Source organism: Vanellus vanellus (assembly GCF_965231255.1).
Source record: "Vanellus vanellus genome assembly, chromosome: 32".
Lineage (NCBI taxonomy): Eukaryota > Metazoa > Chordata > Aves > Charadriiformes > Charadriidae > Vanellus > Vanellus vanellus.
The window spans coordinates 354,822-379,245 of record NC_138937.1 but is presented as its reverse complement, the minus strand read 5'-3'; the positions used below and the strand labels follow the sequence as shown (position 1 = coordinate 379,245).

At 60.9% G+C, this 24,424-nt stretch overlaps 3 protein-coding genes across 3 annotated transcripts; 1 reads left to right on the top strand and 2 right to left on the bottom strand.

The window, feature by feature from the left end:
- Positions 1–681: 681 nt before the first annotated feature.
- On the top strand, positions 682–1,551 carry RNF225 (ring finger protein 225). The gene has a single exon (XM_082496880.1). It carries the CDS (start codon positions 746–748, stop codon positions 1,328–1,330), a length of 585 nt encoding a protein of 194 aa, XP_082353006.1. The 5' UTR covers positions 682–745; the 3' UTR covers positions 1,331–1,551.
- Positions 1,552–4,478: 2,927 nt separating this feature from the next.
- On the bottom strand, positions 4,479–18,031 carry GABBR1 (gamma-aminobutyric acid type B receptor subunit 1). Its single transcript, XM_082496901.1, has 19 exons — positions 17,971–18,031; positions 17,699–17,859; positions 14,904–15,038; positions 13,204–13,374; positions 11,892–11,993; positions 11,532–11,597; positions 10,732–10,923; positions 10,398–10,640; positions 10,100–10,163; positions 8,545–8,622; positions 8,291–8,441; positions 7,762–7,894; positions 7,286–7,402; positions 7,099–7,206; positions 6,488–6,581; positions 5,890–6,017; positions 5,670–5,798; positions 5,269–5,412; positions 4,479–4,992 (listed from the first exon to the last, which is right to left on the bottom strand). Exons 1-19 carry the CDS (start codon positions 17,993–17,995, stop codon positions 4,741–4,743), a joined length of 2,493 nt encoding a protein of 830 aa, XP_082353027.1. The 5' UTR covers positions 17,996–18,031; the 3' UTR covers positions 4,479–4,740.
- Positions 18,032–22,805: 4,774 nt separating this feature from the next.
- On the bottom strand, positions 22,806–23,579 carry LOC309682782 (gamma-aminobutyric acid type B receptor subunit 1-like; the record flags this gene model as incomplete). The annotated part of the gene is made up of 4 exons (XM_082496899.1): positions 22,806–22,817; positions 22,865–23,087; positions 23,200–23,407; positions 23,504–23,579. The coding sequence occupies 4 exons, from the start codon at positions 23,577–23,579 to the stop codon at positions 22,806–22,808; spliced, it is 519 nt and encodes a 172-aa protein (XP_082353025.1).
- Between the last annotated feature and the right edge of the window lie 845 nt (positions 23,580–24,424).

Here is a 24,424-nt window from a genome sequence, read left to right as displayed (position 1 = left end):
AATAAAGCCGGGACGGATCCGGCACCTCCCTGGTGCGGGGAGCGGGATCTACCCTGGGAAACCAGCTCATTTTTTGGGGGGGGGCGGGGGTTCGGGACCCCTCTAAACCCCCCCCCAAAATTGGTTGGAGGGGGTTTCGGGGTTCTCCTCAAGCGTAAAGGGGGGGAGACGACGGGGGATTGCCCGTGTCCTGTGTCCCCTCCCCGGTTCACGAGGGCGGGGTGTGCCGGTGGCGGACGTCCTCGATCGCGGAGCCGAGCGCCGGTTGGCACCTCGGGGTGCAGGTGAGGAGGTGGTGGTGGTGGTGGGGGGGCTGAGCTTGAGTGTCTGCGTGTGTCCCCCCCAAGTTGGGGGGGGGGCAGGAGGTTGGGGGAGTCACTGGTTGAACTGGGGAGGGGGAAACGTAAGGGCTGTAACCTCCACCTTGAAGTGGAAATATATTTTTGGGGGGGTTTTGGTTTTTCTTGGGGGAGGGGGTTTGGTAGCACCGAGGGGGGGTTGTGGCACTCCATGGGGGGGGTGTGCATGTGACATGGATTTGGGGGCAATTCCTGTGGTTTCGGTGTTGTCCCCCACCCCCCCCACACACCCCAAACCTCGCGAATTGTCCTTATCGCTGCCGGGTAAACAGTGTCTCGTTCTTTTATTTTTATTTATTTTTTTTTTTTTTTTCCTGCTTGCCAGGGACGCTGCCGCCACTGCCGCCACTGCCGCCACCGCCACTGCCGCCACTGCCGCCACCGCCATGGCCGGGGACACCGAGACCGTCACCGCTCTGGACTGCGTCATCTGTTTCGCCCCTTACGACCGCCTCTTCAAGGTGCCCAAAGTTTTGGGGTGCGGTCACACCTTCTGCCTGGAATGTTTGGCCAAGGTCACCCTGGTGGCCCCCGACGCCCCCAATTTACTCTGCCCCGTCTGCCGTCGCCCCACGCCGTTGCCCCACCGCCGCGGACCCCCGGCTTTGCCCACCCGCGCCGATCTCCTGGCTCTCCTCCCACCCGGTCCCACCGCCTCCGTCCGCTTCAACCGCCTCAAGGGGCTCCTCTACGTCCCCCCCTCCCACCCGAAACCCCCCGATGAGGTCCCCACCGTCACCCTCAGCCTGGAATTGGGGCGACCCGACCCCCCCGCTCCCCCCGACCCACCCGTGGTCTCCGGCCGGTGGTCTCTGTACCGTGCGGTGATCCTGACGGTGGTCTTGACGGTGGTGGGGGGGTTGGTGTTCTGCGGGGTCTTCCTCTTCTTCCTCCAACCCGTGGCGTGTGACGAGGGGGGGCCCCCGGTGACAAACAGCACTTGGGGGGTGCCAGGCTGGCCCCCCTATTAAGAGGACCCCCCATTTTAAGAGCCCCCCCCCCATGTTGTGGACCTCCAGGGCTTCTTGGGGACCCACAACCTTCCCCCCCCCAGTGACAAGTCCTTGCCCATATGTGGCTTTTGAGGGGGGGGGGCACCCCATTTGGGGGGGGGGTCAGGATTTTGGGGGGGACGACGGAACAACAGGACCTGCCCTGTCTCCCCCCACCCCCATATTAAAACGGGGTTTTTCCTCGATGCCGACTGTATCCTGGTGCTTCTTTTCCATCATTGATGCCATGGGGCAAACCCCCCCCCCCTTTCCTTGTTTGTGTCCCCCCCCCCCCCCCCTTCCTTGTTTGTGTGTCTGTCTGTGTCCCCCCCCCCCCCCCCCAGGAATCGGGTCCTGTGGTTGCAGCCTGGTTTTGGGCTGTAAATCCCCGATTTTGGTCCACCGGAGAGAGGAACGGGGATCCCTGCCGCCGGCGTGGCTGGAATAGGGGGGTTTGGGGGTTATTTTTATTTTGGGGTGATGGGGTTAATTTCCTCCCCCCCCCACCCCCCAAGCTGGTGTTCCCCTCCCCTTGTCACCCTCCCATGGCGCCTGGCACAGCCACCGCTGTCCCCAGCCCCTATCAGCGCCGTTCCCGGTACTGGTGGCACGGGGTAGGGAGGGGTGTTTGGAGACGGGGGGGTGTGTGGTTTTGGGGGGGGGGGGGTTGGATGCGGTGCTGCAGCCATAGGGACCCCCCCCCCCCACCACCACCTGCATTGGGGTTGGGTTTTTTTTGGGGTGAGGGGTCTGGACAGACCAGATCCAGCCTGGGTCCCTGGGGTTCAGGATCAGCTGGATCCAGGACCAGCCTGATATTCCAGGATCAGGCCCCATTCAGGAAAAACCTGGATTTGGGATCATCCCAGATCCGGGACCAGCCTGGATCCAGGATCAGGCCCAATCCGGGATCAGCCCAGATCCAGGACCAAGCCCGGATCCGTGACTCAGAATTAGCTGGATCCAGGAACAGCCCAGATCTAGGATCAGCCGGATCTGGGACTGAGCAGCACGGATCTGGGATTCAGCATCAGCCGGGATCCAGGATCAGGCCCAATCCGGGATCAGCTGGATCCAGGATCAGCCACATCCAGGTACAGCCTGGATCTGGGATCAGCTGGGATGCGGGACCAGTCATATCCAGGACCAGCCTGGATTTGGGATTCAGATTTATCCGGATCCGGGTACAGCTAGGATCAGCCGGATCCAGGAACTATCAGCCAGATCCAGTACCATCTTAGATCCAGGATCGGGTCCGATCCAGGATCGGGTCCAATCCAGGACCAATCAGATCCAGGTACAGCCTGGATCTAGGATCAGCCGGATTCAGGATTAAGAATTAGCTGGATCCAGGACCAACCAGCCTAGATCCAGGATCAGGCCCAATCCGGGATCAGGTGGATCCAGGTACAGCCCGGATCTAGGACCAGCCGGATCTGGGAACAATCGGATCCAGGAACAGCCGGATCCGTGATTCAGAATTAGCTGGATCCAGGTACAGCCCGGAGCTAGGAACAGTTAGATCCAGGATCAGTCTGGACACAGGATCAGTCGGATCCAGGGACCCGACCTCTAGTGGGTGGGATACGGTGTAGTTCCCTTTCACGCGGTTAAACACCACAACAGAGACGTGAGAAGAAGCAGGGTCCGGTTGTCCACTAAAGTGCGACTGTACATATGAGAAACCAGACCCCGGATACAACAGTCTGCGCGTACAGGACCCGACCTTGCCCTTACAGCCCCAGCCACAGACTCTCCTCTGCCTGTGCTCACACCTCACCGCAGCCGGTTGTGAGCTACAGTCGGACGATACAGCATAAAAAAAACCCTGATTCCAGTTGTACCAACAACTGATCCCAAACCAGCCGTCGGCTACAGCCGGACCGTGCGTTACAGTAACCGATCCCAATGTGCAATACGATTTGATTGTACGTACAAGTTGTGCACTACAGCCTGACATTAAACTACAGGAATTGCTGCTTGCGATACAACTGCCTGCATCCCTGGGCCTCATCCTGCGTCCCCACGTTGCCTGTACCAACACCGGGCTACAATAACACTGTTACAGGGGGTTACCAGGGTGGTTGGTTGCTACACTGGGAGCTGGTTGTGCGCAACAGCTCAGGGACATGGGGGGGGTGTAGCAGGGACAGGTTGGAGGAGGCCATGTCAGCGGGACTGTCCAACTGTGTGCTACGGTTGGAGTGGAGAGGGAGACAGGACAGCTGTAGGGGAGGTGGGACAACTGTAGGGGAGATGGGATGACTGTAGAGGAGAAGGGGCGACTGTAGGAGACAGCTGTAGGGCAGACAGAGGATGGCTGTAGGGGTGGTGGGACACCTGTAGGGGAGATGGGTTGACTGTCGGAGATGGCTAGAGGAGGTGACTTCACTGAAGGGGTGGTGGGACAACTGTAGAGATGGGATAAATGTAGCAGATGGCTGTAGGGGAGACAGGACAGCTGTAGAAGAGATGGGATGACTGTAGGAGATGGCTGTAGGGGTGGTGGGACACCTGTAGAGGAGATGGGTTGACTGTAGGGGAGACAGGTTCACTGTAGGGGTGGTGGGACAACTGTAGAGGAGATGGGACGACTGTAGGAGATGGCTTTAGGGGAGATGGGACAGCTGTATGGGAGATGGGATGACTGTAGGGGACAACTGTAGGGGAGATGGATTCACTGTAGGGGTGGTGGGACTGCTGTAGGGGAGATGGGTTGACTGTAGGGGAGATGGGATGGCTGTAGGAGGAGATGACTAGGGGAGACGTGTTCACTATGGGGTGGTGGGACGACTGTAGAGGTGGGACGACTGTAGGAGATGGCTGTAGGGGAGATGGATTGACTGTAGGGGAGATAGAACAGCTGTAGGGGAGATGGAATGACTGTAGGGGAGAACTGTAGGGGAGATAGATTCACTGTGGGGGTGTTGTGGTGGCTGTAGGGGAGCGGGGGCGGCTGTAGGAGAGCTGGGTTGACTGTAGGGAAGCTGGGATGGCTGTAGGGGAGTTTGGGGGGGGCTTTCCGTGTTGTTAACTCAGCCCTCGCTCTCTCTGCTCACCCCCTCCCCCCTTAATTAAGACCCACACTTCTCCCTCACCCCCCCCCCCCCCTATAGTTTTCCACCTGACAACAGTCGGAGGGCGGGTGACACCCGGAGCCCTGGGGCCGGGGGTGGGGTGGGGGGAGCCAGGCCCAAGTCATGGTCCTCCAGGTTAAGACAGAGACGCGTTGTTTTTTTTTTTTTTAAAAAAAAAAAAAAAAAAATCAATAATAAGGCAAAGAGGCTCCACCCTCCCTGCCTAGCCCCACCCACCGACCCCACCCCACTTAGCTCCACCCCTCGGCTAATCGCCCCGCCCTCCATGGGGTGGGCGGGGGGGGGTGGTGGTCACTTATAGAGGAGATGGACGCGGCTACCGTCGCAGTTGCCCCGGCCGAGTTTGTCGGCTTGTTCCGACACCAGGCAGCGGACCAGGGGGAGGTTGGGTTGGTAGAAGGGGGCCGGGGGGGTCGGGGCGGCGCTCAACCCCGGGGAAAAATGGTTGTCAGCCTCGCGGGAAGGGTTGGACGACCGTCGGCGAGACCGGAGCTGCTGGCGGTCCTGAAGCTGTTGGCGGAGCTCCGATACGCGTTCCTCCTTCTGCCGGGTGACAAATTTTTTTTTTTTTTGGGGGGGCGGGGGGTGTCAGATACCGCCCCCAATACCCCTTATCGGTGTTGGCAGCCCCCTCCCACATCACACACACACCCCGTTGAGGTGTTGGCACCTCGGTGGTGATTTACCCCTCTTGGCACAATTAGTAACACCTTGAAGGTACAACCCCGAAGCTACAACCCACCTCTGGGGGGTGGCCATCCCCCCAAACCACGTTTTTTGGGGTGTGTGTCCCCCCCCCAACCCCCCACCTCTACCCACCTCGGCGATGATTTTCTCCAGCTCCCGGTTCTCCTTCTCCAACAGTCGGGATTTCTCCTCCTCGTTGTTGTTGGTGGACGAGCCCGTCTTCATGGTGTCCTGCTGCTCCGACTGCCACTCGCCCCGGGTGATGAGGCGTCGCATCTGTTAATGGTCCCCGGTTGTCAAAGCTGTGTCACCCCCGTCACCCCCCCCCAAAAGCAACACCCACACCCGACTGTCCCTTGCCAACTGTCATCGCCAACCCCATGACCCTACCAGAGAAGAAACCTCCACGTCTTGGAGGTTTCTTACCTCCAGACGCAACACCTCCAACCCTACAAGGGAGGACGTAGGATGACTGTTCCTCCCCACCCCAGAAGAAACACCCAGAACCCACCACCCCCCATCCCCACAGGCACCTTGGGGACGAAGAGGACGACCAAAGTGATGTAGGAGGAGAAGACGACGGCCAACGAGGCAAAGGCGAAGGCCGCGTCCTGTTGGCTGCTGAGGATCATGGTGACGGGCGCCGTGATGAGGCAGAGGACCTGTGGGGAGGAAGGGGATGGGTTTTTTTGGGGGGGTCACCGTATGGGATGTGGGGTGAAGATGGTGAGGGGAAGAACCACCATGACTTACCGCCACGTTGTAGATGGCCATGCCCACCGCTCGGTGGTCGTTGATCTTCTCCGTGGACACGCTCTTGGTCTCGTACGCCAGGAAGATGCCCAGAAGCAGCAGCAACCCCTTGAAGCCGTAAAATATCCCTGGGGAGATGACCGTGGGTGGTCAAAGAGGGACCTTCACGTGGTGTGGAGTGGGAGGAACCATGGGTGGTCAAAGAGGGACCTTCATGTGGTATGAAGTGGGGGGAGCCGTTTGTGGTCAAAGAAGGACCTTCACGTGGTGTGGGGTGGGGGGAGCCGTGTGTGGTCAAAGAGGGACCTTCACGTGGTGTGGGGTGGGGAGAACCATGGGTGGTCCAAGAGGGACCTTCACGTGGTGTGGGGTGGGAGGAACCATGGGTGGTCCAAGAGGGACCTTCACGTGGGGTGGGGTGGGGGGAACCATGGGTGGTCGAAGAGGGACCTTCACGTGGGGTGGGGTGGGGGGAACCGTGGGTGGAACCTTCAGCTGTTCTGTGCCCCCAACCTTGCCTGTACCCCCCCACAAGTCGAGCCCACGCCCTCAGCTCTACCCATCTCCCACTGCCCCCCAAGATCCCCCCGGTGCCCACCGAGCCACGTGTTCATCTTGGTGGAGCTGCAGTGCTCCAGCTGGGGCAGGATGGAGACGTCCGTGTCCGTCTTGGGTTCCTCCTTGGTGAACTCCTGGGAGGGGGGGGGGGACATGGGGTGGGAGACAGGGTGTGAGGGGAGATGGGGTGGAGCCAGGTGGGGGTGCTCCCCCCAAGCAGTGCCCCGATGTCAGGAGTGTCCCCCCCCGACAACGTGAGCATCCCCCCAACATCATGAACACCCCCTCAGCAGCACCTCAACCCCACAGACATCTCCCCCAGCAGCACCCCAACACCTTGATCATCCCCCAATGTCACAAACATGACCTCAGTAGCACCCCAACACCGTGAACATCACCCCAACATCACGAGCAACCCCTCAGCAGCACCCCGACACCATGGACATCTCCCCAACCCCATGGACATCTCCCCCAGCAGCACCCCAACACCTTGATCATCCCCCAACATCACGAATACAACCTCAGTAGTACCCCAACACCTCGAGCATCCCCCCGACATCACGAACACCCCCTCAGCAGCACCCGTGAACATCCCCCCGATGTCATGAGCACCCTACGCCCCCCACCCCCCAAAGCATTGCACCCCACCACCTCAATGGTGCGGTGCAGGGGGTCCACGATTTGCCAGATGATCAGCGTGACCACGTCCAGCCCCACAAGCAGCCCCACGGTGGCATACAGCTTCCACGGCTCCAGGGTCTGGGTGAGGGGACAACACGGTGTCACCGAGACCCTCCGCCCCCCACACCCCCCAGTGCCCCCCCAGGTCACCCCTCACCTTCCTCTTCTCCTTCTTCTCCTCCTTCTTCGTGAAGACGGTGTGGACCCACCAGATCTTGGTGAACATGCTGCCGTAGGCCAGGCTGAACCCCAACCCGAGGAGCCACAGCCGGGCCTGGGGAGGGTACGTGGATTGGGAAGAGCCGGTTGTACCCTCCCCATCCAGCTGTAGTCACCTCTGCTGCACCCCCATGGGGTGTACCCCCTCTCCCATGGACCTCCCTTGACCAACTCATCAGGAATTGCCCAGCTCTAATCTCCAACTGTTCCTCCTCCGACTGTCCCCGTCCCCTGGCTGTATCTCCAACTGTTCCTCCTCCGACTGTCCCCATCCCCTGGCTGTATCTCCAACTGTTCCTCCTCTGGTTGTCCCCGTCCCCTGGCTGCATCTCCAACTGTTCCTCCTCCAACTCTTCCCACCCCCTGGTTGTCCCCTCTCCGCTTGTACCCCCCAACACCCCACCAGCCCCATACCTGACAGACGAACGGGAAAAGCCCCGGCCCGATGTGGTACCCATCGAGTCCCAGGGGGAAGACGGCAGCGAGTGCCAGCGTGCAGCCCACAGCCGTCATGTTGTTCAGGTACGGCTGTGAGTTCTGGATGTACCTGGTGGGAGGAGGGGGAAGGTTGTTGAGGAGGTGGCACGTCACCCAGCCACCGTGCTCAGCTATCGGTGGCATGTGACGTTCAGCGGACCCAACGGGACGCGAGAAATGGGGACACAAAGTGAGATAAAGGGAAACCACGTGCTACAACCGGCCGCTTGGTATCACCCGAAGCTCCTACGCAGCAAGAACGGGCAACTGGGATATCTACTAACAACAACATTTTGTCACTGTCATCTTCTGTAGGAGGACGTGGGACCTTATAATCCCCCCCCCCTTTTTTTTTCCCCCCTCTGGGTGTTGCTAACCGCCCGCTGCTGAGGTTTTTTTAGCAGCTATGGAAAAGGAAAAGTGTGTTATTTCCCCCAAAACTGGGAAAACGGGGAGGAGCACTGACCGGACATGCCCGTTGTAGATGTTGAAGGCCAAACAGATGATGGCCAGGAGGATGCCCAACGAGGCCAGCACCGAGACGGAGATGAAGAGCTTCTGGGACAGGAATCGGAAGGTGGTGATGACCTTGGTGTAGTCGGCTGGAGGGGCACCTCCTGCAGAGCCCATGACACAATTAGGGGCCATGAGGGAGGTGGGAAGGGTCTTCCCAACCCTTCCCCATGGCAGTGACCCCACCCCACGCGCAGCGCTGCTCACCAATCCACTTGTCGTTGTTGTACCAGGACAGGTTGTCCTTGGTGCTGTCGTAGTAGCCGATTTTCTTGTAGACGCCTCCTGCAAGGACAACGGAGCTGGGTCAGGCGGGAGGGAAGGAGAAGCGACACCCCTCCACCGTTCGTGCATACCACCCCCCCCCAGGATCACCAGACTGGTTGGGGGTTGGGTTTGGAGGGACCTCTGGGGGTCATCTGGTGCAACCCCCTGCTCAAGCAGGACCACTCAGAGCCTGTTGTCCGTGACCACATCCACGGGGCCTTTGGATATCTCCAAGGATGGAGGCTCCACCACCTCTCTGGGCACCTTCTGCCAGTGCTTGGTCAGCTGTGCCATGAAAAAGTGGTTCCTGATGTTCAGCTGGAGCCTCCTGTTCTCCAGTCCCTTCATCACCTTTCGTGGCCCTTCGCTGGATGCTCTCCAGTAGCCATCTTTTACTGGGAAGCCCAGTACCAGCCCCATCATGGCAGGGGTGGCCTCATCAATGCTGAGCAGAGGGGAAGGATCACCTCCTCGACTGACTCCAGCGCTCCTCCTGATGCAGCCCAGGACACTTTTGGCCACCTTTGACACATTCCTGACTCACGGTCAACTTGGTGTCCACCAGTACTCCACGGACCTTTTCTGCAAAGCTGGTTGATCCCCTGCCTCTCCTGGAGTCGTTCCTGGGGAACTTCTCCTTGTTGAACCTCATGAGGTTCCTCTCAGCCCACTATCTCCAGGCTCTCAAGGTCCTTCTGGATGGCAGCGTGAAGATCTGGCACCTCAGCTGCTCCTCCCACTTTGGTGTCATCAGGAAAGTGGCCGAGTGTACTCTCTGGCACATCACCCAGGTCATTGATGAAGATGTTGAAGAGGACTGGACCCAGTATTGACCCCTGAGGAGCACCGCTGGTGACTGGCCTCCAACTGGACCTTCTGCCACTGGTCCTCACCCCTTGGACCCAGCCATTCACTCAGTTTCCAGTCCACCCCACTGTCTGCTCATCCAGCCCGGACTTCACCATCTTCTCATGAGGATCTTCTGAGACACAGCGTTGAAAGCCTTCCTGAAGCTGAGGTAGACAATGTCCACCGCTCTCCCCTCGTCCACCAAGCCAGTAGAAGATGGGTCAAGTCGGTCAAGCGTGTCTTCTCCTTGGTGAATCTATGCCGGACAACTCTTGATGACTTTCTTGTCCCAGGCTCCTTGCTTGTCCCCCAAAGCTCCTCCATCTCTGGACCTTCCTCTGTCACACGCAAGAGCAGTTGTGTGTTGGTGAGGCCTACACATCCTGTTGGACACGTGGCCAAAAGGGTGAGGAGAAGGGGGTTGTCCCCCGTGTGTTGCCACCCCCTTGAGAGGCTGTGCGGTGGTGGGACTCGTTGAGGTGCGCGTCTTGGGGTGGTTTGGGCACCGTTGTGAAGACAACATGGCCACAACGCCGAGCTGTGGCTGTTGTGCATGAAAGGGTGTTGCGGGATGCTCGGTGGTGGTCACCACGTGCAACACAGTGACAGTGTCACCCTGATATGGCTCCTACCTGTCCTCACTCACCTTGCAGCTGCTCAATGAGCGTCCAGGCCATGCGGGAGCCGCTGGCGTCGAAGACAACGTGTCCCTGTGGGGTGGGATGGAGATGGGTGTTGGGGACCTGTCAGGTGGCAGGACCACGTCCCTGGAGGGGTGTTGGGAGATGGTTATCTCTGGGAGTTTTAGGGTAGCTCATGGGGGCACCCTTGAGAGATGCCTTCAAGGCACCTTCACCACAACCTTGAAAGTGGAGGAGTTGAGGACATGGGAGACCTTGTCAGGGAGAAGACAACACGCAGGGGCTCAGGTGTGGGCAACGCACCGAGACGCCCTCGAAGGCAGAGGAGTTGAGGGCCCGGTAGATCTCGTCGGTGATGTTCTTGTTGTTGTAGTTGAAGTCCTCCAGGCGCAATCCCTTCTTGACCAGCTCGGCTGAGGTCTTGTTGAGGGCCAAGGCCAGGGCCCAGATGGCGTCGTAGGCCAGTGGAGCCTCCTGGAAGCCGCCTGTCTCCTCAGGGTTCTTGCCCAGCCGCTTCTGCAGCTTCTCAATGAACTCCTGGGACGTCTGGGACAAGGAGCAAGACGGTGGTGAGGTGGTGGGCGGGATGGAGTTGACCCCTCTGGGGGTTCCATGTGTCCTCCCATCCTCCCCATACCATGTTGGAGATGCTGCGGGTGTTCTCAGGGTTGAGCATGACGATCTCGGTGGTGACGTGTCCTTCCACGGCCTCGGCCATCTCCGCCTCGGTGCAGTTGATGGCGGGATCTTTGATGCGGAACCAGTTGTCGGCGTACCAGCCGATGAGGAACCAGACGTACTTCTTGCCGTACAGCTTCTCCTTGTAGACCTGTGTGGGCCAAGGGGCAGTAGCTTTACCCTTCACCCCATCCTTCTGACCATCACTCTTCACCCCATCCCACCCAGTCACCCGTCGCTCATCTAGCGCTCTTCTGCCCACCATATCCATCCAGCCGGACCTGTGTCCATCTGCTTTTCACCCCATGCCTCTCCTCAACCTTCCCACCATCCCACCCGCCCATCCTGTCCATCCAGCTGGACCTCCGTCCATCCGCTCCTCACCCTGGGCCTTCACTCAACCGTTTCCCTTCCCACCATCTCACCTGCCCACTCATCCATCCATCCATCCATCTGTCCATCCGTCTGTCCATCCATCCATCCATCCATCTGTCCATCCATCCATCTGTCTGTCCATCTATCCATCTGTTCTACCACACTCCCATCTACCCACACTTCCACCCTAACATCTTCCTGCCCGCTCAACCACACGTCCCACCACCCTTCACTCCATCCCACCATCCATCTCCCCACCCTCCCAACTGCCCCACGTCCACCCACCCTTCTCTACCCTGCGCCACCCAGTGGTCCCGTCCTCCCTGCATGCTGCCCCCCGTGGTGCCCCCCCCTCCCCCCAGGTCCCCCCTTTCCACCCCTCACCTCGCAGAAGACCTTACGCGCCTCCGTCTCGTAGAAGAGCCCCACGATGATACGGGCGTCCTGGCGCTGTAGGGAGACAAGTCACCCTGAGAAAGGACTTCTGCTGCCCTTTGCTCCTAGATGGTCAATTCCACCCATCCTCATTTGCATAACTTTGCATAGGGGTGGTGAGGAGGACCAGAACCTTGGAATTGGCACCGCCAGGTCATGGACTTTGCACCCCATCTCCCGGCTGGAGGAGATTCGCTGTTGACCTTGGGGTGTCTTCACGCGGCGCCACCTTCAACCCCGATGGTTGCGGGTGCCGCGGGGGAGGACTTGGTGGGGACGAGGACCTGGGCACAAGCGAGGTGGACTCACCTTGAGGTTACGCACAGGCGCGGCGGGGTCGGAGAAGAAGCTCTGGCGGAAGGTGATCTCCAAACCGGCTTCCTTCACCCGTTGGTCCAGGTCATCGAGGGTCTGGTGGTGGGTGGGCAGGAGGGGTGGGGGGAGCAGGCGGCGGGGAGGGGGGGGGGGGCAGGCAGGGAGGAGGGGGGAGCAGAGGGGAAAGAGAGTGCAGAGTGAGTCCGGGGGGGACGGCGGGGTTGGGGGTCACCAAGCAGGGGTCGGGGAGGTGGGTTGTTTGCAGGGGGGGGTCAGCGTTCCGCAGGGCGGGAGAGGATTGAGGTTGGCCCCAGATGTCAGTGGGTCCAGGACGGGGTTGGGACGAGAGGTTGGGAGAGGATTGAGGTTGGCCCCAGATGTCAGCGGGTCCAGGACGGGGTTGGGACGAGAGGTTGGGAGAGGATTGAGGTTGGCCCCAGATGTCACCGGGTCCAGGACGGGGTTGGGACGAGAGGTTGGGAGAGGATTGAGGTTGGCCCCAGATGTCACCGGGTCCAGGACGGGGTTGGGACGAGAGGTTGGGAGAGGATTGAGGTTGGCCCCAGATGTCACCGGGTCCAGGACGGGGTTGGGACGAGAGGTTGGGAGAGGATTGAGGTTGGCCCCAGATGTCACCGGGTCCAGGACGGGGTTGGGACGAGAGGTTGGGAGAGGATTGAGGTTGGTCCCAGATGTCACCGGGTCCAGGACGGGGTTGGGATGAGAGGTTGGGAGAGGATTGAGGTTGGCCCCAGATGTCACCGGGTCCAGGACGGGGTTGGGACGAGAGGTTGGGAGAGGATTGAGGTTGGTCCCAGATGTCACCGGGTCCAGGACGGGGTTGGGACGAGAGGTTGGGAGAGGATTGAGGTTGGTCCCAGATGTCACCGGGTCCAGGACGGGACGAGAGGTTGGGAGAGGATTGAGGTTGGCCCCAGATGTCACCGGGTCCAGGACGGGGTTGGGACGAGAGGTTGGGAGAGGATTGAGGTTGGCCCCAGATGTCACCGGGTCCAGGACGGGGTTGGGACGAGAGGTTGGGAGAGGATTGAGGTTGGCCCCAGATGTCACCGGGTCCAGGACGGGGTTGGGACGAGAGGTTGGGAGAGGATTGAGGTTGGCCCCAGATGTCACCGGGTCCAGGACGGGGTTGGGACGAGAGGTTGGGAGAGGATTGAGGTTGGCCCCAGATGTCACCGGGTCCAGGACGGGGTTGGGACGAGAGGTTGTGGGAGCTGACTGGCAACGGCAGGATGGAGTTGGGGTGGGGTGGGGTAGGGTGGGAGGTCGTGGGGCCCGCGCGTACCGAGGTGAAGACCTCCGTGGTCTGCTGGATGGTGGCGATCTTGGTCCAGCCCCACTTCTTGAAGAGCTGGACGCGGGTGGGGTTGTGCAGGGTGGCCGAGGGGTGGGTGCGGAAGAAGGTGGGGAAGCGCTGGCGGTTGGAGAGGGCGGGGGAGCTGGAGCCGTAGGAGAGCTGTAAGGTTTGGAGGGGGTGTGTGTGTCAGTACGCAACAGTCGTCCGTCGTCACCCCCCTGGCTGCCTGGAACCCATCATCAACCGCTCGAGCAGACCACGGGCGGCTGAGTGGGTACTGATGGCAGGAATCGCAGCAGGTGTAGGTACAACCGGAGAACAGCGGTTACAGCCGGACGCGCCGCAACACCGGCACGTGTCAAAACCCCCGAGCGCCTGGTGACAACCGTCTCGACACGGCTACAGTTGTAGCGACGGCCACAGAGGGAGCAACAAGCTGAGAGCAACAACCGCCCAGGCAGCGAGAGCCGCACAGGTAGCAATGACCTGAGAGCAACAATCACACACGTAGCAACAACCACACATGTAGCAACAGCTTGAAAGCAACAGTCACACAAGTAGCAACAAACTGAAAGCAACAACCCTATGGGTATCAACAACCTAAAAGCAACAATTGACACATGTAGCAACAACTTGAAAGCAACAGTCGCACAAGTAGCAACAACCACACACAGAGCAACAGCTTGAAAGCAAGTCAGACAAGTAGCAACAACCTGAATGCAACAACCGTAGGAGTAGCAACAACCTAAAAGTAACAGCCATACAGGCAGCAACAACCACACATGAGCAACAACCTGAAAGCAAGAGCTGAACAGGCAGTAACAGCTGCACACACACCCCAAAGACTGCACACGTAGCAACAACCTGAAAGCAACTGCCACAGACAGAGCAACAGCTGCACAGGTAGCAACAGCCGCACAGGCCAGAACAATGACACATGTCACAACAACCTGAAAGCAAGAGCTGCACACAAAGCAACAACCACACACCTCACAAAGGTCGCACATGTACCAACAATCTGAAAGCAACAGTCACACAGGCAGCAACAACCACAGATGTAACAACAACCTGAAAGCAAGAGTTGAAGAGGCAGCAACAGCTGCACACACACTCCCCAACAACTGCACACATAGCAACAACTTGAAAGCAACAACCACACACACCTCAACAATCACACACGTAGCAGCAACCTGAAAGCAACAGCCGCACACACAGCAACAGTTGTCCATGCAGCAACAGTTGTCCATGCAGCAACAGCCGTATTTGCCCACAGCCATGGCAGGACACAACCGCACCAGCAACAACACCCGCTCCCCCAGCAAACAACCGTAGCTACAGCCATGTATTTCACCACCATTTCGCTGCACACCCCACTGCCTCCAGGCAGGTACCACCCCTACGATGACACCCCCCCCTCGCCCCAACCACCTCACGGACACCGAGACACAACCCAACCCCAACACCCCCTCCCAGTACACCCCCAAGAGGCAACAGCGCTCCAAGCACAGCTGTGTCACCGCCATCCCCACCTCGGTCTCCCCCCAACCCAACCTGCCCCAGCGCGGTTCGGGGCAGAAGACAGGAGCGAACCGGGGGGTGGTCCTACAGCTTCCACACCCCACACACCCCCTCCCCAGGACCCCCGTGACCTTGGGGACATCTCGGGGGACGAGGAGGTGGTTCCTCACCACGATGAGGTTCCACATCCGGGCGGCCTCGGCCACCAACGTGGAGACGCTGCTACAACCGGGCATGAGGATGATCTTGATGGGGTCATTGTAGAGAAGCTCGTAGAGGTACTTGGTGGCCTGGCCGGGGTCACACTGCGGGGGGGGGGACGGGGACACGGGGACACAGGGGGGTTGAGGACAAGGGGAGGTGGCTGCTGGTGCCCATCTCCTCCCAGTATAACCCACTGTTTCCCCCCCCAGCTCCATCCCAAAGACCATCCCAGGTGTCCATGGGGTGACCCATCAAGCTCAGAGGACAGAGGTGTCCCGGACTGGGGTGTCACATGTCACACTGGGGGGGGGACATGGGGACACAAGGGGGGTTGAGGACAAGGGGAGGTGGCTGCTGGTGCCCATCTCCTCCCAGTATAACCCACTGATTCCCCCCCCAGCTCCATCCCAAAGACCATCCCAGGTGTCCATGGGGTGACCCATCAAGCTCAGAGGACAGAGGTGTCCCGGACTGGGGTGTCACATGTCACACTGGGGGGGGACATGGGGACACAAGGGGGGTTGGGGACAAGGGGAGGTGGCTGCTGGAGCCCATCTCCTCCCAGTATAACCCACTGGTTGCCCTCCATGGGGGACCTGGGTGTCCGGGCATCCATGGGTTGACCCATGGAGCTCAAAGGACCCCAGTGTCCGGGATCAGGGGTCACACTGGGGGGGGGGACACACACACGGGGACACAGGGGGTTGGGGACAAGGGGAGGTTGCTGTGTCCCCGTGTCCGTCCCCCCCCCTTTCCCCTCCCCCTCCCTGCCCTTCTCTTTCTTGGGGGGGGGTCCATGAATAATTCAGGGCACGGAATGGTCCGGAAAAGGAGCCAGGCACCGTCGCCATGGTAACCCAGTGGCAGACCCAGCAGCATCCGTCGCCATGGCAACCATGGCAGTACCAGTGGGGGGGGGGGGGGGGGGGGGGCAAAGAAAAGGGGGATTTGGCGGTGGGGGGGAATGGGACAGACGGACGGCCATAGGGATAAGGGACGAGGGGACGGACGGGAGCGGCGGTCAGTGGGGCAGGGGAGAGTTGGGGGGGGGGGTGGGGGAATTTTTTTTGGGGGGGGTGATGGATGGGGGGGGCAGAGGATGGACAGACAGACCTGGAGGGGGGGGGGCAGGATGGATGTGGGGCACAGATGGGGGGTGGGGGGTGTCGTGTGTCGTCCCCCCCCCCTCCCCCCATAGCAAGGCCCGGGGCCCCTCCCTGCCCCCCCCCTCGCCCCCCCCCATCTCCCCCCCTCCCTCCTGCCTGCCCCTGCCTTCACCTTGAGCTGCCCACGCCGCCTCTGCCCTCCTCATCCTCCCCACATCCCCCCCCCCACCCCGGCCCCATAACCTCCGCCCCTATGCTCTGCCCCCCATCCCCATCACCCCACAGCCCCCCCCCCCCAATCTCCCTCTGCCCCCCAACTTCCCCCCTTCCCCCACCACGCAACCCAACCTAAACCTGTGCCCCCACCCCCAAACATAGCCCCTGTGCCCCATAGATCTGCCCCACAGCCCTATGGAGGCCCCTCAGCAACCCCCCCAGCATGTCCCCTGCCCCCCACCAGTGCCCTATATACCCATCTGGGCCCTCCCTGCCCTATATATCTGCCCCCCCCTCCCCCCCCCCGCCTTAACACCTCTGCCCCACATGCCTGCCCCATCCGTGCCCCACATATCTGCCCTACTCCCCCGGTGCCCCTGCCCTATATATCAGCCCCCCCTCCTTGGCCCCGCTGCCCTATAGAGCTCACACCCTGCCCTATATCCCTGCCCCATGCCCCTGCCCCATATATACCCTGCCCCAGCCCCACCACCTCTTGGTGTCCCTCTGCCCCATCCCACCACCCATCAACGTCCCCCCCGCCCCATTCCTGCCACCCCTCGGCGTCCCCCTGCCCCATCCCTACCACCCCTTGGTGTCCTCCTGCCCCACACATGTCACCTCTTGGTGTCCTCCTACCCCATCTCCATCCCCTGCCCCATCTCCACCACCCCTCAGTGTCCTCCTGCCCCATCATCACCACCCCTTGGTGTCCCCCTGCCCCATCCCCACCACCCCTTGGCGTCCTCCTGCCCCATCCTACCACCTCTTGGTGTCCTCCTACCCCATCCCACCACCCAGCCCCATCTTCCTGCCCCATCCCTACCACCCAGCCCCATCTCCACCACCCAGCCCCATCTCCACCACCCCTTGGTGTCCTCCTGCCCCATCCTACCACCTCTTGGTGTCCTTCTACCCCATCCCACCACCCAGCCCCATCTCCACCACCCCTTGGTGTCCTCCTACCCCATCCCACCACCCAGCCCCATCTCCACCACCCCTTGGTGTCCCCCTGTCCCATCTCTACCACCTCTTGGTGTCCTTCTACCCCATCCCACCACCCAGTCCCAGCCCCCTGCCCCATTCCTACCACCTAGCCCCATCTCCACCACCCCTTGGTGTCCTCCTGCCCCATCCTACCACCTCTTGGTGTCCTTCTACCCCATCCCACCACCCAGCCCCAGCCCCCTGTCCCATTCCTACCATCCAGCCCCATCTCCACCACCCCTTGGTGTCCTCCTGCCCCATCCCACCACCCAGTCCCATCCCCACCACCCGTTGGCATCCTCCTGCCCCATCCATGTCACCTCTCGGTGTCCTTCTACCCAAGCCCACCAACCCTCATCATCCCCCGCCCCATCCCTACCACCCCCAGGTGTCCCCCCCACCCCCCCCCATCCCAATCCACCCCATCCCTCCGCCCCAATCCCCTCTCTCACTTTACTGTCGTGATGGATGAGCCGCAACTCGTAATCGGGCAAGATGTCCCTCCGACTGTTGATGTCCTCCAAGGCCATCCGGACGGCGGGCAGGCAGGCCTGGCCCCCCGGCCACCCCCCGCTCATGGGGAAGAGCGCCCCGACGTGTACCGCCTTCTTGCCTGTACCCGCCGACGGGCGCGACACCAGCAAGACGCTGAGCGCCACCAAAAGCCAACGAGGTGGCTCGGGTGACACCGGGGGACCCGCCATTTCCCGGGGTCAAGACGTACGGATGGCGGAGGTTCGGTTGGCCATGGCGTAAGAGGGATTTGGTGGCGGTGACGGCGGCGGTGGCGGCGGTGGGGGGTGAGGTTTGATGTCACCGGGCTCCAGCGGTGAGGTTGGAATGGCGATGAGGTGGGGAGGGGAAACAGGGAGTGGTGGGGAGGGAAGGGAGGAGGGACGGGGAGGGGAAAAGGGCGACGGAGAGACGGACGGAGGGACGGAGAGGGGGAAAGGAGCGGGATGGGGAGAGGAAATAACGGGAGGGGGGGAAATAACGGGATGGGGGAAATAGTGGGATGGGGGAAATAAATAACGGGATGGGGGAAATAACGGGATGGGGGAAATAACGGGGTGGGGGAAATAATGGGGTGGGGGAAATAATGGGGTGGGGGAAGTGATGGGATGGGGGGAAATAACAGGAGGGAGGAAATAACCGGAGGGGGAAATAACTGGAGGGGAAATAACGGGAGGGGGAAATAATAGGAGGGGGGAAATAACGGGATGGGGAGAGGAAAATAAATAGAGGGAGATGGGAAAATAAATAGAGGGAGACTGGAAAATAAATAGAGGGAGACGGGAAAATAAAAAGGGAGAGGTGGGAAAAATAAGAGGGAAGGGGACGGAAATAAAGAGGGATGAAGATAACGGGATGGGGAGAGGAAAATAAATGGAGGGAGATGGGAAAACAAGAGGGACAGGGAGCGAAAATAACGGGATAGGGATGGAAAAAATAAAAGGGATGGGGAGCGGAAAATAACGGGATGGGAGAGGGAAATAAGAGGGACGGGGAGCAGAGAGACGGAGGGATGAGGGTGGAAAATAAGAGGGATGGAGGTGGGAAACCAGAGGGACGGGGATGGGAAAATTGAAGGACGGGGAACGGAAAGATGGAGAGCGGAGGAGACGGAGGGATTTGGGGCGGAGAGGATGGAGGGACGGAGCCGGGAAGAGAGGGAGGGACGGAGCCGGGAAAAGACGGAGGGATGGAGATGGGAAGAGATGGAGGGATGGGGAGCGGAAAATAAGAGGGGTGGGAAATAAGAGGGATGGGAAATAGAGGGATGGGGATGGGAAATAAGAGGGATGGGGATGGGAAATAGAGGGATGGGGAGTGGAAAGACGGAGGGATGGGGAGGAAGGGATGGAGCCGGAGCTCGGTGCCGGGGAGGGCTGGAGGGAGAGGGAAGGGGGGGGTGGGCTGGCAGGAGGGGAGGCAGGGATGGAGGCAGGGATGGAGGCAGGGATGGAGGCAGGGAGGCGGGAGAGGGGAGGGGAGAGGGCCACAGGCGGTGGGAGGGAGGGAGGGATGGAGGCAGGGAGGGGGAGGAGGAGGAGGAGGGAGAGGGGGCGGGGGAGGGAGGAAGGCTGGGAGGAGGAGGTGGGATGGAGCGAGGAAGGTTGGGAAGAAGGGGAGGGAGGGGGGAGGGGAGGAAAGGGGGGAGGAGGAGGGAGAGGGGAGGGAGGAAGGCTGTGAGGAGGAGGAGGGAGGGGTATGAATGGGGGAGGGAGGAAGGCTGGGAGGAGGAGGAGGGGACAGATAAGACGGGGGGGGGGGGGGGGGGGGGGGGGGGTGTGGAGGAAGGCCGGGAGGAGGAGGAGGAGGGAGGGAGGGAGGATGGGGGGTGGAGGGAGGAAGGCTGGGAGGAAGAGGAGGAGGAGGGAGGGGGATGGATGGGGGAGGGAGGAAGGCTGTGAGTAGGAGGAGGAGGGATGGAGGGAGGAAGGCTGGGAGGAAGAGGAGGGGACAGATGAGACGGGGGTGGAGGAAGGCCGGGAGGAGGGGGAGGGAGGAGGGGGGGTGGAGGGAGGAAGGCTGTGAGGAAGAGGAGGAGGGAGGGGTATGAATGGGGGAGGGAGGAAGGCTGGGAGGAAGAGGAGGAGGAGGGAGGGAGGGAGGGAGGGAGGAAGGCCAGGAGGAGGAGGAGGAGGAGGGAGGGGGGATGGATGGGGAGGGAGGAAGGCTGTGAGGAAGAGGAGGAGGAGGGAGGGGGATGGATGGGGGGGGAGGAAGGCTGGGAGGAAGATGAGGAGGGATGGAGGGAGGAAGGCTGGGAGGAAGATGAGGGATGGAGGGAGGAAGGCTGGGAGGAGGAGGAGGAGGAGGGGACAGATAGGGGGTGGAGGAAGACCAGGAGGGAGGAGGAGGAGGGAGGGGGGATGGGGGGTGGAGGGAGGAAGGCTGTGAGGAAGAGGAGGAGGAGGGAGGGGGATGGATGGGGAGGGAGGAAGGCCGGGAGGAGGAGGAGGAGAGGGGTGATGGAGGGGTGGAGGAAGGGGACTTCAGTGCCATGTGGGGCTGGATGGGGGGAGGGGGGAGAAAGGGGGGGTCCCAGAGTGTCCCCATGGCCCCCCCCGGGGTGGGGCCACACGACATGGGGGGAGGGGACACGTGGGGACATACTCACCTGAGAAAGGGCGACGCACTGCGGGGGGGGGGGGGGGGGGGGGGAAACTGAGTCACACAGAGACACCCCCACCCCCAACCCCCGGGACCCACATGGGGGTCTGAACCCCCACTTCAGGGACACCCCCAACCCCACAGATACCCCATGAGGACCTGAAGCCCCACCCCAGGGACCACCCAACCCCATAGACACCCCATGGAGATCAGATCCCCCACCCCAGGGACCACCCAACCCCACAGACACCCCATGGAGATCAGATCCCCCACCCCAGGGACCACCCAACCCCATGGATGCTCCATGGGGACCTGAAGCCCCACCTCAGGACCACCTAACCCCATAGACACCCCATGAGGACCTGATCCCCCACTCCATGGACCACCCAACCCCATAGACACCCCATGGAGATCAGATCCCCCACCCCAGGGACCAAACCCCATGGATGCTCCATGGGGACCTGAAGCCCCACCTCAGGACCACCCAACCCCATGGATACCCAATGGAGACCTGAAGCCCCCACCTCAGGGACCACCCAACCCAACAGACACCCCATGAGGACCTGAAGCCCCACCCCAGGGACCACCCAGCCCCACGGACACCCCATGGAGATCAGATCCCCCACCCCAGGGACCACCCAACCCCATGGATACCCCATGAGGACATTAACGCCCACCCCAGGGACCACCCAACCCCACAGACACTCCATGGAGACCTAAACAGGGACTCCCAACCCCATAGACACCCCATGGAGACCTGATCCCCCACTCCATGGACCACCCAACCCCCCAGATACCCCATGAGGACCTGATCCCCCACTCCAGGGACCTTCCCGACCCTTCAGACACCCCATGGAGACCTGATCCCCCACTCCATGGACCACCCAACCCCCCAGATCCCCCATGAGGACCTGATCCCCCACTCCAGGGACCTTCCCGACCCTTCAGACACCCCATGAGGACCTTAACCCCCACACCAGGGACCACCCAACCCCACAGACACTCCATGGAGACCTAAACAGGGACTCCCAACCCCATAGACACCCCATGGAGACCTGATCCCCCACTCCATGGACCACCCAACCCCCCAGATACCCCATGAGGACCTGATCTCCCACTCCAGGGACCTTCCCGACCCTTCAGACACCCCATGAGGACCTTAACCCCCACACCAGGGACCACCCAACCCCACAGACACTCCATGGAGACCTAAACAGGGACTCCCAACCCCATAGACACCCCATGGAGACCTGATCCCCCACTCCATGGACCACCCAACCCCCCAGATCCCCCATGGAGACCTGATCTCCCACTCCAGGGACCTTCCCGACCCTTCAGACACCCCATGAAGACCTCAACCCCCACCCCAGGGACCCCCCAACCCCACAGATATCCCATGGGGACCTGCTCCCCCACCCCAGGGACCACCCAACCCCACAGACAACCCATAAGGACCTAGACAGGGATCTCCAACCCCCCAGACACCCTCTGAAAACCTCTCCACCCTCACCCAGACACCCCTCACCCCCCACCCCACCCCCCATATACCCTCTCCCACCCCTTGGGGACCCCACTCACGCTCGCAGATGGGTTTGGGGGTGCTCCAGCGCCCCAACTTGGTGCAGTTACTGCGGGCGCTGCCCACCAGGCGGAACCCGGGGTTGCAGCTGTACTCGGTCCACGTCCCCTCCACCGGCACCCGCTCCATCGCCCGCGCCACCGCCTGCCCGTTCTCCAGGCTCAGGTGCATTTTGGGGCAGGTCCTCACTGGTTGGGGGGTGCAAAGGTTGGGGGGTGGGGTCAACTCCACATCCTTCCCAAGGTAACCCCTACCAACGTGGTGGTCGGGACCTCCGGTGATGGTAACGGGGATGGGGATGGTGAAGGTGATGGTGATGATGGTAGTGATGGGGATGGTGATGGTGACAGTGATGGGGATGGTGATGGTGACAGTGATGGTGACAATGATGGCAATGGCGATGGTGATGCTAATGGTGACAGTGATGGGGATGGTGATGCTCACGGTGATCACGATGGTGATGGTCATAGTGACGGGGATGGGGATGGTGACAATGGGGGGATGGTGATGATGATGGTGACGGTGACAGTGATGGAGATGCTGATGGTGACAGTGATGGTGACAGTGATGGCAATGGTGATACTAATGGTGACCCTAATGGTGACAGTGATGGGGATGCTGATGGTGACAGTGATGGTGACAATGATGGCAATGGCGATGGTGATGCTAATGGTGACGCTAATGGTGATGCTAATGGTGACAGTGATGGGGATGGTGGTGCTCACGGTGATCACGATGGTGATGGTCATAGTGACGGGGATGGGGATGGTGACAATGGGGGGATGGTGATGATGATGGTGATGGTGACAGTGATGGGGATGCTGATGGTGACAGTGATGGTGACAGTGATGGCAATGGTGATACTAATGGTGACCCTAATGGTGACAGTGATGGGGATGGTGATGGTGACAGTGATGGTGACAGTGATGGGGATGGTGATGCTCATGGTGACCACAATGGTGATGGTAATAGTGACGGGGATGGGGATGGTGACATCGATGGGGATGGTGATGGTGATGGTGACAGTGATGGTGACAGTGATGGCAACAGTGATGGGGATGGTGACAGTGATGGTGACGGTGACAGTGATGGTGACAATGATGGCAACAGTGATGGGGATGGCGACGGTGATGGGGATGGTGATGCTCACGGTGATCACAATGTTGATGGTGATGGTAACAGCAATGGGGATGGTGGGGATAGTGATGGTGACAACGGTGGGGATGGTGACGATGACGGTGACGGAGAGGGTGACACTCACAGCAGCGGCTGGGGTGGCCCATGGCGGTCCAGGTGCCATCGCGCTGGCACTTGCGCACCTTGGGCCCCACGATCTCGCGGTCGGGCCGGCAGACGTACTCGATCTCGTAGTCGAAGGGGAGGAACCGAACGCTCTGCACCTCCTCGGGGGTCAGACCCCGGTACCGGATCCCCCCGTCCCGCGGCGGGTGGATGATTTGGCAGCCTGGAGAAGGGGGGGAGGGGAGGGGAGGGGGTGTCACGCGCCGGTGGGGCGGTCGCACGCGGGTGCCGGCGCGCGCCCGTGCCCCGCGGCACGTACCTTCGGTGAGGTTGACGTGGACGGCCGCCCGGTTGGGCGCCGCGCTCAGCGCCAGCAGCAGCAGCGGCAGCAGCATCTATAGGGGAGGGTGACAACCCCACACTTATGGGGAGGGATGGATGGACGCGGGGGGGGGGGGGGGGGGGACACACACAAAGGTGTCCCGGTCCCCCAACGCCTGTGTACACCTCCCCTGCCCGCTCCGTCCCCTGTAGGGTACACCCCGTATGTCCTGCGTCCCCTATAGGGTGCATCCCCTATAGAGTACACCCCGTATGTCCTGCATCCCCTATAGGGTGCATCCCCTATAGAGTACACCCCACATATACCGCATCCCCTATAGAGCACACCCCACAACAACCACTTGCGCACCTACAGTGCCATCTACACCCCACTTACACGCTCACAGCGCAACCTACACCCTGCTTGCACACTCGCTGCAACCTACACCTGACTTACACGTTCACAAGGCAAACTACACCCCACTGACACACTCAGTGTAACCTACACCCCACCGGCACGTTCACAGTGCAACCTACACCCCACTTGCACACCCACAGTGCCAGTTACACCCGTTTGCACACACAGGGCACATGCTACAGGCGCTCACACGTGCGCTGCGCAACCCACACCCCGTTTGCACACTCAGCACAACCTACACCCCACTTCACGCTCACAGTGCAAACTACACCCCACTTACAAACTCAGAGTGCAACTTACACCCCACTTACACACACACCGTGCAACCTACATGCCTACACCCCGCTATACACACCCACAGTGCAAACTACACCACACTTGTGCACTCAGTGCAACCTACACCCCACTTGCACACCCACAGTGCAACCTACACCCCACTTGCACATGTACACTGCAAACTACACCCCGTTTACACACTCACAGTGCAACCTACACCGTTTG